Below are 16756 nucleotides of genomic sequence, written 5' to 3' on the forward strand. Positions count from 1 at the left end.
AGCAATGGTGCAAAGTTTAGTATCTTAACCATAATAGTTGAGATTAGTAGTCTAGTAACAAGATAGATAACAATGTCGATAAGGATAGACATTTTTAGACCAACTAACTGAAGAATTGACCACACATCCTACATGAGTTATATAAAAAAAGAGATAAAAACTACAACACTGCAGCATATTTAGGAAGCAAAAAATAAATTCACCACAGGTGACTGGACAGAAAAGTTTGAGAAGCATAGGTTGATTACTTCTCTTTCTCTCTTTCACATACACATAACATATAATGTATAATGTATAATATATAAAGACTCACACACAACTATGGGTCATGTATTTGGTATAAAGAAAAGAGGGTTCTTAAGACCTGGATTCTAGTGTTGATTTTACCTATTGTGACCTTTGATAAATGATTGAACAGAGCATACATGTGGGATTTCTTTTTTTTTTTTTTTAAAGATTTTATTTATTTGACAGATAGAGATCACAAGTAGGCAGAGAGGCAGGCAGAGGGAGAGAGAGAGAGAGAGAGAGAGAGTGGGTAGCAGGCTCCCCGCGGAGCAGAGAGTCCGATGTGGGGCTCAATCCCCGGACCCTGGGATCATTACCTGAGCCGAAGGCAGAGGCTTTAACCCACTGAGCCACCCAGGTGCCCCACGTGTGGGATTTCTTAATTGCTTCGGTTAATTCTTCTTGGGTTTGCCATTTGCTAGCTTCGTAATTTTGAGTCATTATTCAAATTTTCTGTGCCTTAATTCTCTTAGCTATAAATTGGGCCATTATGAGGATGAATTAAATATTACAGATAAAACTTTTAGAATATTGCTGCGAATGTGGTGGGAACCCCTGCAGCAGAAAGTCTTCAGAGCCTGCTGAGTTTCCCAGCCCTTCCCTTTTGGAGAAGATCCTTCTTCTCCCCCTCCCTGCTACCCCTCCTTTCTTCCCTCTCCCCTCTCTCTCCTGCTCCTCTCCCCTCTTCCCTCTCTCGGCAGGCTCCTTTGTGCCCTCTGCTGGTCAACAGCGGCAGGACCTAGCGTTCTGGTTGCTATGGGTACTGAGGTAACGCGGGAACCAAGGAGACCGAGGCGGAAGTTCTGGATAGCCAGAGCCCAGGGCGGTGACGCGGGCGGCGGGGTCTTCAGGTGGGTCAGCTGGCTGCCGAAGACGGTGGTGCCGGGCGGGGGACTTCCGAGTTGGCGGGTGTGTGTGAGCGTGTGAGTGTGTGTGTGTGTGGTCGCCAGGTCTGCGGTGGTGCGGGGAGCAGGGCGGGACGGCGGGAAAGTAAACCGGGTTGAGGGTGGAGCTGGGGCCCCCGCCCAGTCGGTGTTTGCGGAGACTCTGCCGTGGGCCAGACACTGTCCCAGGCCCGCGGACTGCGAGACGCAGCATCGCCCTCAGGAGTTGAAGTTCTTTTTTTTTTTTTTTTTTCTGTAAACAAAGAACTTCTGAGCCCATGGTGCTAATGGAGTCAGGAACTGACAGTGAACCCTAGCCACGGAAACCAGGGGCTTGTCCTCCCTCTACAACCTCACCTTTTCAAACGCCACCGTCTTTTATCCTTTGAAGTCGTTGGTGCCTTACGAAAAATTTGGTGCCCTGACAAGTCGTTACCACATCCTCTTTTTGAGCCTGCTTCCTGCCTGGGGCCACATGCACCCGCTATGTTCTGGAAGTCTGCTCCTCCCGAGTAAAGGTTATGGTGAGGGGTGGCAGATTCCTAAGAAATCTGAAGCTTGTGGGAGTTTTTTTCTTCTATCCCCAAATCAGCTAGATAGAGGTGCTCATATACAAGTGTAATTATATATGTATATATAATTTTTTTTTAATAGCCTGATTTTCTAAATCCAGAGTTAGCTAGACTCCTAAGGGGGGAAAAAGTGACATAGATTTGAAGCTACACAAGATTAAAACTGTGCAAACTGTACGCTTATAGAAAATGAAAACAGGGGCGCCTGGGTGGCTCAGTGGGTTAAGCCTCTGCCTTCAGCCCAGGTCATGGTCTCAGGGTCCTGGGATCCAGCCCCGCATCAAGCTCTCTGCTCCGCAGGGAGCCCGATTCCTCCTCTCTCTCTGCCTGCCTCTCTGCCTACTTGTGATCTCTCTCTCTCTGTGTCAAATAAATAAATAAAACCTTAAAAAAAAAAAAAAGAAAATGAAAACAGAAACAAGAACAAAAACACCCCACCTCCCTCCAACACCTTATTTTATAGGCCACTTACAGGCCTGTCCTGACTTTATTATTATTAGTAGTAGTATTTTTGGTGGTGTTACAAATGTATTTGAAAGTGCCTCGGTCTTTTGTCTGTTTACTTCAAAACGTTTAATATGTCCTCCAATTATTTTATTTGCTTTTTAATTTTTTAAAAAGCAAATAAATTTTAATTTTTAAATAATTTTTAAATTTTTTCCTATTTCTTCACCAGAGTGTAAGTTCAGTGAGGATTGGTGTTATTCCTGTTTGGTTCACCTTGTTCTTCAGTTCTTAATCTGATACCTGGCACAGAGGAGGTGTTTCTGTACTTACTGAATGTTCATCAAAGTCTGGTAGGATACAGAGAAAAAAGAACAAAAGGATTTGTTGAAGTGGGAAAGAGGGTGTGTTTGTTTAATTTTTTTCCCATAAGGTTTGTGCAATAAATTCAAAGCCATAGTAAAAAACTAAATATTTAAAACTTAACATATTATTACTGGCAGTACCTTATGAGTAGGCCCTCTTCTAATTGCTGGGGATTCAAAGATCAATGATATATTTGGGATGCTTAGGGAAACAACACCTGTACAAGCAAAGCAGGAAGAAATAACACAGGGCAGCACAGAGTAGCAAATGATGGTGTTACACATGATGTCCTTACAGGAGAAGTTCACTTTTGATGGAAGAAATCTTCATGGTAGAGGTGGCATTCCAACTGGGAACTGAATAGAATAAAACTTGGTGAGCAGAGAAGTGGAAAATAAAGTATAATGCTTAGGAAGATTGGAATGCATAATTGAGGCTCTTAAGGTACCAAACAGAGCAGTGAGAAAAAAATTTTTTTTTTCCTTTTGGGTATGGGGAAAAAATATAGAAACAAAAATTTGTTATCTTGTATTACATGGGAGCGATTTGGCACCTAAAAGGTTTTCAAGGTATTTAAATACATTACTGTAAAATTTAGAAAATGATCTGATGCCAAACAATTCTTTCTCTAAATTTCTTTTTTATGACAGGTTAAGAGTATGAAAGGGGGAAGAAGATGAATGATATAAATTCATCATTTTAAGTACATCGAACAATATTTAGATTTTGAGACTTAAGAGGAGCTAACAGGACTGGGAATAAAATTGTAATTTCTGGCTTTGTCACTAATCTTGGACGGGTGCCTTTAATTTTCCCATTCCTAAAATAGTCATAAGCGATCACTTAAGCTAATAGTGGATTTTATGAGAATGGATGGGATGGATAAATATAAAAGGATTGGGTTTCTGAAAGTTGTGATTTATAAACTTAATGCTTTCATTGCTATTTGTAATCATGCAGTTTTCGGTTGATACAGAATTAATAATGATTGTATATTAATTTACTGTTGTGCCTTTAAAACATTTTTTTAAGCTATAGAGGAGTTTCTTTATAGTTAATCTGAACCAGAGGCTCATTATGTAAAATAGATGGAATCAGAGAAGCTGTGGTTTAAGAAAAGCCTTGATGCTCCCTCATTACCCTCTCAAAGTAGCTTTTAAGGCTGCTCCTTCCCTGAACCCTGAACTCTCTGGAGGTCCTTAAGGAGGATTTACAGGCCACAAATTTGAGTCCTTCGTTTGATATCCTGGAAATTAGGTGGGGGTGGGAGGCTGTGGGGGGTGGAATTAATTCTCCTTATTTAATACTGATAAACTGAGACTCAGAGACCACTCTGACACAAAGGTTTTCAGAACTTAAAACTGGTATTTTTAGTATTACTTGTCATTTTTAGTTGGCAAATATTTTATTTTTTATTATTATTATTTAAAGATTAGTTGGCAAATATTTTAAAAAGATACCTCACCCCTTGATATCTGAAAGAAAACTTCCTTAATTGTTTTCAAGGGAACCTGCACATACAAGGTAAAAACTGGGTGACATGGGTACTACTTAGTACCCTGAGACAGTATTTATCAGATATGTTGGTTGGTTGAAAGATTAAGCACAGCTGAGAAGTCAATACCTGATTTACTTTCATGGCCTGCACTAGGAGAAAATGGCATATGTCTATTTAGTAGGCCATTCAAGCCCAAGATATGCTAAGGATCATGTATTATCAGTCTTTCCCAGATTTTAAAAAGATTTTAAAATAAATATATACATTTAGAATATGGATAATATCAGGTAGTGAAAATAGTAAAAGCATAATTCTTTTAAGAGTTTAAAACTATTTTTTTAAAAAAATTCATTTTTATTTGACAATTTTTTTTTGAGCCTCTGATTTCTAAGTACTATGGTAAACATGTTAATCCATCCAAAAGAGCTTGCTTTTGGACCTTAAAATATGTGTTAAAATAAATATATATGTTAAATAAAATATGTGTTAAAACTGGCTTTTAAATTTTTAGGTCTAAGATGATCTGGGTCTTCAGAATAACCAACACATCTTAGATAAGTTTTCAGTTATAAAAATTTTCCCTTCTTGGGTACCTGGGTGGCTCAGTCCTTTCCATATCTGCTTTTGGCTCATGTCATGATCCTGGGGTCCTGGAATTGAGCCCCACATTGGGCTCCCTGCTCAGCAGGAAGTCTGATTTTCCCTCTATTTCTCACCACACTTGTGCTCTCTTTTTCTCTTTCTCAAATAAACACATCTTTTTTTTTTTTTTTTAATTAACTTATAACGTATTATTTGCGTCAGGGGTACAGGTCTGTGAATCATCAGTCTTACACAATTTACAGCACTCACCATAGCACATACCTTCCCCAATGTCCATAAGCCAGGCACCCTCTCCTTCCCCCAGCCCCAGCAACCCTCACTTTGTTTCCTGAGATTAACAGTCTCTTACCGTTTATCTCCCTCCTCATCCCATCTTGTTTCATAAAAAAATTGTCCCATCTTTAAAACAGTGGTTTCCCAAACCTCCCGTTCTGCCAATGATGTCATGGCAAATTCTAGGAGACCAGGGCAACTCTTGATGAATGCTCTGAGTTTCTAGGATTATAAATCATCATAATTTCCTTGTTTCCATTCTGTGGTAGTCAGTCTTGATGACTGGGTTGCATTCCCAGAACAGGAACTTATGTAGGAGGAGAATCAAACCATCATGGACAACATTGGGTCATATTATGTGTACATGTGTGGGGAAGAACAAGGTTGGGGTTGGGAAAATGATTCAGTCTAATAAATCAGGTAATGAGAAAATTTTCCAAATAAATATTAAACTTTTGCTATTTAATCATCAGCAAAAAATGGAGTAACCAAAGGACGGCGGAACTACAAAATTTGCATTATAGGGTGTTTTATCTGTAGTTCCCTGATTCCATTAAGAGACAAAGTTTAGTGCTTTGCTTTTCTTCCTGCTGACATTGTTATATCCTTGCTGTCCTAAGAAAGGTGACTAATTCTCTATTGGTTTTACGAAAGGAAACAGGCAGAACAGCATGACTCACAATTATGATCTTCCTTTTTTCTTCATACAAGAAAATTGGCTTATGTGTGTGACTTGATAAAACATTTAACTGAGAAGAAGCCTTACTAATTGCATTCAGTGAAGTGAAATGCCCTCAAATTTATTGGTTAAATCACATTATCAGCAGAGCTATAAATCTGAATCATCTCATCCTAATGAAATTTACAGACTTTTTAAAAAAATTCATTTCAGTCCTCATGTATTAGTTTGGTTTTATGCATATGTACATATGCAATTGACCCTTGAACAGTGTAGGGGATTAGGTACAGCAACTCCCTACACAGTGAAAAATCCATGTATAGTTTTCAACTTGATTTTTTTTTTTTTTTGGTAATGATAACAATATGGAACTTTTCATGAAAAATTTAGCCACAGTAGACTAGGGCCCAGCTGTTTGAATTTCTAGATTATAATAAAAAAGAGATATAGACTCTTTGAGTAGGATTATTCCTGGAGTTTTGTTTTTGTTTTTGTTTTCTTTCAAGATTTGTGTGCTTTCCCTTTCATTTTGAGTTCTTTGAGGGAAGACACCATGTTTTTACCATTGTGACTTCGGGAACCCCAAGGGAGTCACAAAGGAGTAGTTAAATGTTTGTTTTGAATGCACAAATACACTTAATTCTACACTGCATCCACTAAACTGCTTACAGTATAAAATTATTTTGTATAATTCCATTGTGGAATTATCTCCAGAGAATAAATTCCTTCAGAATATTCTCCAAGGTAGTAAAAATCTACCCTTTCAGACTAGTTTGCTTTTTTTTTTTTTTTTTTTTTGGAGGTAGAGTAACTTGAAACTAAATTTGACTGAAAAAAATAGTCACTCTTGCTGAACAATATCATTTTCAGTTTTAAATGAGGCATAACAAGGTAGATCTGTGTGTTTGTTGGGTATATGATGGACTCTTCAGATAGTTTCAAAAGAGTCTTTTAAAAAAAATAATTTATTTATTTGAGAGAGAGAGTACAAGCAGAGGGAGCTGCAGAGAGAGAGGGAGAAGCAGGCTCCCCACTGAGCAGTGAGCCCAACAAGGGGCTCCATTCTAGGACCCTAGGATCATGACCTGAACTGAAGGCAGACACTTAACCAACTGAGCCACCCAGGCACCCATCAGAAGAGGCATTCTAAAAATGTTTTGATCAGTAGTTGCGTCATTGAAATTATGTTCCCAAAGGAACAAAACCAAACAACTACTTATTCGATTATGTAGACTTTGATGTTACAATAGCCTTCCATTTGGTTGCTCCTGTTCTGATGCCCTCCCTCCTCAAGTTTTTGAGCAAAGCTTCTAGATTTATTTTCTGTTCTTTTATCTAAAACTTCCGGTGACTCTAATTTCTAGAGAATAAATTCCAAATACCTTAACTTTGCATTTAAAGCCACTTGTTTTTGGGCCTTAGCCTTATTTCCAAGTGTATGCCTACTTTCCCCCCTCCATGTAAACCCACACATCAACCAAATGGAACCAGTTATTAGTCCCCATTCAAAAGCTGTTCTTTCTTATAGTGTGGAGTGTTCATCCCATCCATATCTTCTTCTTCTTCTTTTTTTTTTTTTTAGTGAGGGGGAGAGGGGGAGGGGCAGAGGATGAGAGAGAGCAAGAATCTTAGGCAGGCTCGATGTCCAGCATGGAGCCCATCCTGGGGCTCCTTCTCACAACCTGAGATCATGACAACTGAAATCAAGAGTAGACACAACCAACAGAGCCACCCCGGTGCCCCTTATATCTTCTTATATAAGCCCCCCTTCTCCTCAGAACTCCACTTTAAATGCTAGCCAGCTCGAATTTTTCCTTTCTCTCACTTATTATATTATTACATCTTGCTTTATGGCCTTTATATTTTTTACCCTATTTTATGGCTTTTATATATAGTTTTTATATGCCCATTTTGATTCTTTGCCATTTGAGCCAGAAAATGAATCTCCCTGGGCCTTGATTCCTTCATGCCTCTCTGCACAGTGCTTTGCATATAGCAGAGACTTAGTAAATATTAGTGGAAGTTGTGAATATGTAGTAACACATATATAAACTAACAATATCAAATGGTTTGGCCATTTAAGAGTCTGGACTCTACGGTAATGCCTATATTTCTTTAAGAATGTTCAGAATTTGGGAATTTTTATTGGTATAAAAATCAAGTAGTTGTGCATGTGATTCAGTAATTCAGCATTACAGAATAAATTATTATGGAAACATGAATAATTGGGATATTCAGGAAATAGGGTGTTCTGAATAATTTAATTTTCTGGTTAACTTGGAGTTGGGCGGAAAATCTTTTTTGTTTCATTTCTTGTTAAAAAATTCTTTCTAAATATGCTAATTTCTGGTCTTCGGCAAAGAGCATCATTAAAATTTTCTTTGATGAATGAGGATATTAGAATGCCTTTGGGTAGTTGTTACATACCTTAATTCTCATTTTACATTGCCATATATGTACAAAAAAAGTTTTGAGTTTGGATTGTATCTCAAAAGTTCTTTTCTTTTCCCTATATTTAGCCATGGATATTTGGATGGGAGCAAAACCTGATATATATTTTTATACTCTTTACTATAGAAAGTGCCGGAGAATGTTCTCTGTCTTAATGAGTGCATTCTTCACTTTCAATTGACTATTTCCATAATCTTTTGTTATATAATTATTGATAAAATTTTACTTCCATTAGATATGTTATATTTATAACTTTGTTAATATATAAATATTTATAAAATTTATATTTAGCATATATATATTTATTGTCTAACCTTTAATTCAGCTTTTTGCTTCATAATGATCTCTGTTTTTAAAACTTGCCTGAACTATATGTAGTTTTGAATTTGTAATTGATTGGCTTACTCAGGCATAATTCTTTTATCTGTTACTTTTCCAGAAGTTTTTGCAAATCACAATGATTTTTATTTACTATTAAGATAGTGGAAAAAAAAAAAAACACGACAGTGATCATGAACTCCAAAGATTTTGTAGTTCTTCCTTGGGGAAAACCTGGAAATTCTATAAAGCTGAAATACAAGTAAGTGTGTATTTATTACTTAAATAGAAATAGTTGTTAACATTTCTGTATGTTGTAATTTTAAGTATTCTTTTTATATGAGGCAGTTTAGACTTAAATTTGTGAGTTATTATCTCCATTTTTTTTTTTTACCTTGGTGTATTTTTATCTATAAGAGAGTAAGTTTGACATATTATAAATCCAAAATAGTTTTTAAAATAAGGACTAAAATTCTTTATGTCACAAAACTGAAGTGAGAAGTTATAAGTAAAATCTGGATTTGTTGACTATTAAAGCCATCTAACAAAGTTATAAATAGTTTGTGGCCCTTGTTTGGAATTAAAAGGAATCACCCTGAAGAAACTGAAAGACATTGAAATTTAGGGACACTATTGGGCCAAGAGATCTTAAACAGAGAAGGTACTAACTATCCCAGCACTTTGCCTACTAAGACTGTGTTAAATTCCCCTTTCTTGGAGGGGCACCTTCTGTCCTGGATTGCAGTGTGGATGCATTCAACTAAAACCAAGTCATTTTGCGTATCCAGGGAATTTCATAACACAGCAGGAATACTGGAAATGTCAATATACTGTTTCCCTTTGAGGTCATCTAGAGTCACAGGAAATTGCCAAGGCCTTCCTTTCAAGTATCAATAAGGGGCAGCTGATTTGGATTCGGGACAGACTGTAGACTTTTAATTTTAGTTTTGAGTTCCAGGGAAGAGATCAATAGTCCTGTGGTTATTCAGTGTCTTCAGAGCCTTCCTAATTCTTCCTTCACTTTTGAGATACTGTGTGTAAGAGCACGTGTAAACTGGAAAATGTTACACAAATATTTGTGATTCTCAGCACAGTTGACCCTTGAACAACATATGGTTTAGGGGCACTGACCCTAAATCACTAAAGCACATAAAAAAAATCCATGTATAACTTTTGACATCCCCAAAACTTAACTAATAGTCTACTGTTGACCAGAAACCTTATGGATAACATAAATAGTAAAATAACACATATTTTGTATGTTGTATGTTTTATATGCTTTATTCTTTCAATAAACTAAGCTAGTGAAAACAAAATGTTATTAAGAAAATTGTAAGGAAAAGACAACAGTACTGTACTGTATTTGTAAAAAAAAAATTTTGTGCGGAAGTGGACCCATACAGTTCAAACCCCTCGATTATCTGTATTAGTTTTACCATTTTTTTAGTGGGAGGGGAGCTATCCAATTGCTAGTATTACCAAATTTGCTTTTTTGTGTGTAAAAAGAAAATGGGGCATACAAAATTTGATTTTGGTCATATGTTTCCAGTCTGTGTTTATATACCTATAAACCGTTTACCCAAACATTTATTAAGTGCATGTGTTCTATACAGTGTGCTGGAGAATGGTGAATATGAAAGTAAGAAGACAAAACCTTTGCTCTCAGGTAGCTTGTAGAGGATGTGAATGGATAAAATCACATTTATGAGATAGTGAGAAGTGTAGTGTGATGAGAAAGCACAGTGGGCTGTGAGAACATGGTCTAAACTACTGGATTAGTGGGGAGGAGGTCTCCAAGTTTCCTCTGAATGATGCAGTTAGTTGGGTAGTTATTGGGAGAACTTCGGCGAAAGCACAAAGACCACATAGTCTGGAAACTTTCAGACACATCCAGTGATGTATGGAAGAGAGACTTATAGAGCAAAATTGGAGAGAAGGGCAGGGTTGTACAGATAATAAATTAATTTGTGTGCCACACTAAGGAGTTTGAAATTTATTTTGGAGGTATGGTGGGGGGGGATCACTGTTCCATGGCCTGCAGGTCTTCCTGATCCATCCAAGATCAATAACCTACAGAAGCTATGACAGGAACACACACTCTACGGTAATTGCTCTGGAGGTCCATTTGTTCCCCTTTCCTTATTCCCCTTGTCCCCTGTTTTCATTTGATACTGTCTTAATGATTATCTTAACCTTGTTTGATGTGTTGGTGCTCTCCAACATTTATCTTCCTCTTTCTCAGCCTCTAACTCATTTCAGCAGTTGTTTCTGGCCCTTGGATTTGGTGGGTTGACCTGGTCTCTGCAGGACCAACCCTAGTTTTCCTCAGTGGTCATTCCTGCCCTCTGGCTCTGAGTCTGAGGCTGTCTCTGGAAGGAACCCTTGTCTTGTTTCAGAACCATAACATTCCATCAACTTGATCACTTGGTCAGTAATCCAGTCTTTTTTTTTTTTTTTTTTTTCCCGTTCTCATCCCTTTCCTCTACCACAGTGGGGTTTTCAGAAACATTAAATGTTTTCTAAGTAAGTGAGTAACACAATTACATTTGTGTTCTTGAACCCTTTTTCTGGAAGCCATGTGAAAAGTGTTCTGGGCCATTGAGACTTTAGGCAGGGAGACCAGCTCAGGTATCAGTCCTGAACTGTGTCCCCATCCCATATCAAAGTGATCTAAGCATCATTATCCTTCTGGTTGCCTGAGTAAGAAACCTAGGATTATCTTAGATTCCTTCTTTGTACCTTCCCTGGTGAGTCAACTGCTTCTGGTCAGTCTCCAAGTCCAGTTAATTTTATTTCCTCATATTTCTCAAGTGCTCCCATTTTTCTCTCCACTGTCTCTATCCAGTCAGACCAGCGTCATCTCTCTATTATCAGGATTACCAAAATAGTCTCCCAACTGGCTACCTTGCCTTGCCTTTGAGCCTTGTACCCTCTAATTTCCCATTCTGCAATCAGAGCGATCTTCCTAAATAAAATGCAAGTCTGATCAATTCTCTTAAAATCCTTTGGTGAGTCTCATTGCCTGTAGAATACAAATTCTTGTCATGGTCTACATGGCTCTTCATGATCTGGCATTCTCCACCTCAGCAGTTCCATTTCTTGCTACTTTTGCCATCCTGCACATAATGACTGGTTAAGTGGAATCTCTTGCTTCTTGACCCACACATCACCTGTATCCACTTGTGCTCACACTTTTCTTTCTTCCTGGAACACTGCTCTCACCATTTCTCTTTGACTGGCTAGGTCTTTTCATCCCTTAGGGCTCAGCTCAGACTTCTCTTTCTCCTGGAACTGCTCTTGTAGGCCCATCGGCTGGGTATGTGCCCTGTGCCCTTTCTGTGTGTTCGGGTACTGACAGCACCATTATATGGTATTTCAATTACCTTCAGGCATGTCTGTGTTCCTATGTGTGCTGGAAGCTCTACTGGGTCTCATCCCCTTTCACATACTGTCACATATCCTGTGCCTGTTTGTTTTGGGGGCTGAAATACTCCTTGTGGAGCAGATACAATGAAAATAGTCCTCCCTCTCAGCATCTTTGACAGCTTCTCTGAACCCTCGGGCAGCCTTGCCTCCTTTCACTTTCTGTTTATCTCCCTGGATAGTGTACACTTGGGCCTGGATCTTTGGCCCCCTTGCACCTTGGTGACTGCCTCTATAAATTTGTTCCCTTTTCTGATCTCCATTATTCTTATTTTTCAACTCCTCGCCATTAAATCCTTGGGTATGCACACTGCCTGAATATGGACAATCATTAATGTAGTAATAAAGGAAGAAATTTAAACTCATTATAGATAATAAAAGCTAGAGAACTAGGTTGGCATAGACCTATGGAAGACGGAGTCAGTGACTAATACTGACAAGAGATGAGAACTGTAAAATGAAGAAAATGGCTTGTGTCAAAAGTTTGATGAGCTTCAGGTATTATTATCAAAATCTCTTGCACAGGAATCGCTAAGATGGCTCCTCTCTTCAAAAAGTTTTTTTCTTATTGTCTTCCTGTCTTCCTTCAGATGAAACAATAGGTGGTGTTGGCCCAGTTCCCATTCAGTCCTTTTGATGGCTCCTATACCAAGACCATCAATAGATGCCTTCTTCCTAATAGGCCCCAAACAGGCTCTGCTCTTTCTTTTTTTCTTTGTATTGTACTTATACAATACAATAGAGGCAGAAATTTATTGAAGGTTTCTAAGATGATCAGGTCAGCAAAAAATGTGTATTCTGTCTATGAATAAAAAAAATGGTTACTTTAAACCATATGCCTCAAACTATTTGAATTCTTTAGAAGAAAGACAGTATGAAAATTAGAACATATTTTTTTCTTTTGCATTCTATTTGTATAGCATAGATATTTTGTGCATATGTGAAGGCAAAGTTCATATGGAAAGTGACTTATGATTTGAAGCATCTAACACTGTAATAGGAAAAACAAAAATTTGAGATTTGAAGAGATGTATACATCAAGAAGAATGTTAATGGAAGTTATTGCTAACTTGAGAAACCATATTTCACAGAATGCAAAGGAAGTAGTTAGAATGCCTTACACTTGCTGTAGATAATTTTAATTAAAGGCAAAAGATGTTATAAAATTATTTTGTCTTTGTTTACCACAAATGAATGTTCTGTGTTTATCTCTTACTCAGAAATGCTCAGGAACTGAGGATGGAGAAGGTCCAGTTAGAACTGGAGAATCAACAGATGGAAAAGAAGCTACAGGAATTCCAATCAGCCCGGAGTAAAGAAAAGGAAGAAAGAGAGTAGGTGACATTTTTAGGGAATTTGAGAGGAATAAACTGACTTGGGTAAAGAATTACTTCATATATTAATATATCATTCCAAAAAAGAGCTGCCCTGAATGAATAATTTCTGGCTTTTCCTGATGAACAAATAGTATTAAATTTCTCCTACTTTTTCTTTGTCTTTTTTATGATGTAAGGCATGTTGCTTTTGAAAATTACCATTACTTCTGGGGCGCCTGGGTGGCTTGGTGGGTTGTGCCTCTGCCTTCGGCTCAGGTCATGATCCCAGGGTCCTAGGATTGAGCCCCACATCGGGCTCTCTGCTCGGCAGGGAGCCTGCTTCCCCCTCTCTCTCTGCCTGCCTCTCTGCCTACTTGTGATCTCTGTCTGTCAAATAAATAAATAGAATCTTAAAAAAAAAACAAAGAAAATTACCATTACTTCTGTTTCCTTTGTACCTTATTTGGTCTTACACTTTCTTATTTCTCTTTTTACATGACTTGTGAACCATTAAAGTCTGGGATGTTTAGCACAGAAATGCAGAAGTTGGCCTTTGCTCTCATAAAGCTGCCATCCATAGGAGACTGTGTTTGTGTTTAAGGTCATTTTTACTTAAGACTTTGTGGGGACAGGAGTTTATATGTTAATCTATAAGAACCATTCAAACCCTCAAGTATGTTTAAAATATTTTTAGACAAATATGTTTTAGCTGAAATTTTATTAATGAGCACTCTCTAATATTGTACTCTCTATCTATACTAATTTTACTGGACATTTTCCTTTATTATAAAAATAATAAGCATAGATTATAAAAGTCAAACAGAGCTGATGGTTATGTAATGGAAATTATTTCTTTTTAGCTGTAGGCTGAATCTCAGACCATTTGTAGCTCTGCTTTTAACAATTAAGTTTTTTTCCCCCACAACTATCTTATCTTTGTGTAAGCCTGTGTGTGTTTGTGTGTGTGTATTTGTATGAATGTGTATTTGTGTATTTCTCACATATCTTTTACATTTTTACAAGTGAGGTTATCTATAAAATGATTCATACCCTATTTTTTTTACTTAATACATCTTAGCATTCTTGCCACATCAGCACACAGTTGATCTCATTCTTTTAAAGGCCACATAATATTTCTTTGTGTGCTTTTCAGATCTTTATTAAATTTTCTCAGTTTTGAAGTTGTAAGTGCTACTGTGAACATGCTTCTATGTATATTTTTGCTTACACATGCAAAAGTATCAAAGGGTTAAATTTTAGGTCAAAGTGTATGTGCAGTTTACATTTTAGTAGAAACTAGGAATATTGTCTTTCAGATAGGCTTCAAAAATGTATAGCTTTCTCCTACAAGGATAATAGTGCATGTCTCATGTGCTTTGGCTGATACTAAATCTCACCAGGCTTTTTGTATATTAAATTTGCTTTTGTTTGGTCTTATCATATATCCAAGTGATATCATCAAATATCCATGCAATACCTTCTGAACCATTAAATAAAATTCAAATGTTTACTATAGCGTCAGTAGTATTTATCTTTAGAATCTGATTCTTTGAAAAATATTCATGACATATGCACACACCTTTTCTAATAACAGATTAATCAAGGATCTCAATGTCATATGTCATCCCAGGTGATAAAGTATATTGTATATTTTGATACTCCTCTTTTAATGATCCAGTGAACTTAGTTTGCACTTCTCAATGGCTCATGAAATATTTGTGAATCTGAGTTCCTGAAATCAGCCTCAAGAGAGGGTTTTCATTAGCAGAGGAACCTTTTCTAGACGGTTTTAAAAATGTTCTAAGGCTTGACTGAGTTTTCAGAAGAGGTAAGTGTTCTTCTAAGGTCACATAGATAGTAAATGCTATTGCTAGAATGAGAACTTGCCACTCACTGGTCAGGAAGATAGAAGTCTAATGTTCTGACCTTGACTTTATTATTTATTGTCTGTGTAACCTTGGGGAAGTTTTTGTCTCATTATTTTTTAAGTGAGAATTGGACTTCTGCCCTGCTGACTTCAGAAAATTTTGTGAGTTTCAAAAGTGCTTTGAAAACTAGAAATTAAACAGTTTGCCTTCTTTCTCATCTCTGTTACCTTTCAACGTGGGAACTCATTTGTAGTCTTATACATGGAATTCATCACTAGTAGATCTGCCAAATATTTTGGGTATTATTTTGCTTCCTTTTCCTCTTTACATTTGTAGACACTTAAATTTTAAAACTGTACAACAATCTGTAAAGTTTCCTATAAATCAGTAAAGCTATCTTTAATCATCATAAATGTCTAAAAAATGAAATTCTTCATCTGTGTTTGGATATTTTACTTTTATTCATTTCTTCTCAACAGTTGCAAATATGGTAGAGCTATATTTTGGAATTGCTGAGGATATCATGGCATTATTGATATTTCATTTTCATTTTGTGGTGGTCTGTTACATGTTAATGATTGAATATCATTTCTTGAAACAGGGAAAATATATTTGTTTTCATTAAAAGGAGAAATGTATTTGGTAATTACATTTCATCTTCTGTTTATATATATTAAAGGTCAAGTGGATATCACTGGAAATCTGGACGAGTGGGAAAATTGGGTAATCAATCACACACGATGTCACAAAATAAAAAAAATATTATTAAGGTAAGAAAATACCATTTGGCTCTCAGGGAATTTACTCAGTGAAGAGATATAAATTAATTTTTCAGATCTTGTATCCCCTTCTATATTTAAGAAATCTACTATTCTTCTTTTAACAACTGCATATGATTGGGTTTTGATTAATTCTTATGGGTTAATTTATAACTTTCATTATTCAGATATATTTTGTTTTTCATCGACAAGATGATTTTCAAGAATTCACCTTGAATAGAATTTTTCTAGACTGAGTTTTTTTTATACAGTTCAATCAGTTCTGGTTTCAAGTATGTGAAATACAACTATGTAGTTTTATATTAAGATGAAAACTAAGTTATTTGATGTAACAAAGGACAGACTTTTTTCTGCCTTCCTATAATCACATTTGTTTAATAGTATTTATGTTTTGCTTGAATAATTATTATTCATATAGTATTGAGTTTATGTGTGAAGATACCCAAGGAAAAAATGTTTTCAGGTTTCCCAGCTATAGAATTGCTTTAGCTTTACTGTGTATTATAAAATATAACATTACCTTATATTTAAGATTAAAACAAGATGAATGACTTTATGTAAGGAAAGCTGTTTTGTTTTTGGATTGTTTAGTACAAGATCCGTGACTTCGTAAGTCTTAACTTATATAGCTTTTTCTCTTTTATATACCTATCATTAAACTTTCTTTGGACCAGTTGGCATCTATAAACATCTTACTTGATGCTTCTAACCTTTCTGTTTTCAAAAAAGCCTTTTATTTTTTAGTGTCATTCTCTTCCTGAGATATGTTTCTTTAATTTTTGGATTATAATCCACTTCCCATTTCTCATGATCTTTCTGAGATAGTGTTCCATGTTTTAGATGTTATTGAAATATAATATAATAAAAATGCTGACTCTATGATTATTGACTTATTTATTCAATAACAATTATTAAGTGCCTCCTTTGTCACATAGTGTATTATCCTTGTTCTCAAGGAGATCCTCATCTAATGTAAAAGATGACGTACATATGA

General features: G+C 36.4%; 1 protein-coding gene across 1 annotated transcript in view; it reads left to right on the forward strand.

The window, feature by feature from the left end:
- The first annotated feature begins 1072 nt into the window (after positions 1-1072).
- Positions 1073-16756, forward strand: part of ZBBX (zinc finger B-box domain containing) — a 111566-nt gene continuing 95882 nt past the window's right edge. Inside the window, exons 1-4 of the mRNA XM_059388064.1 lie at positions 1073-1139; positions 8498-8638; positions 13020-13133; positions 15663-15753. Of these exons, the coding sequence (XP_059244047.1) occupies positions 8571-8638; positions 13020-13133; positions 15663-15753 (273 nt within the window). The 5' untranslated portion in view covers positions 1073-1139; positions 8498-8570. The remainder of the gene's footprint in view (positions 1140-8497; positions 8639-13019; positions 13134-15662; positions 15754-16756) is intronic.

This window comes from Mustela nigripes, chromosome 2 (genome assembly GCF_022355385.1).
Source record: "Mustela nigripes isolate SB6536 chromosome 2, MUSNIG.SB6536, whole genome shotgun sequence".
Classification (NCBI taxonomy): domain Eukaryota; kingdom Metazoa; phylum Chordata; class Mammalia; order Carnivora; family Mustelidae; genus Mustela; species Mustela nigripes.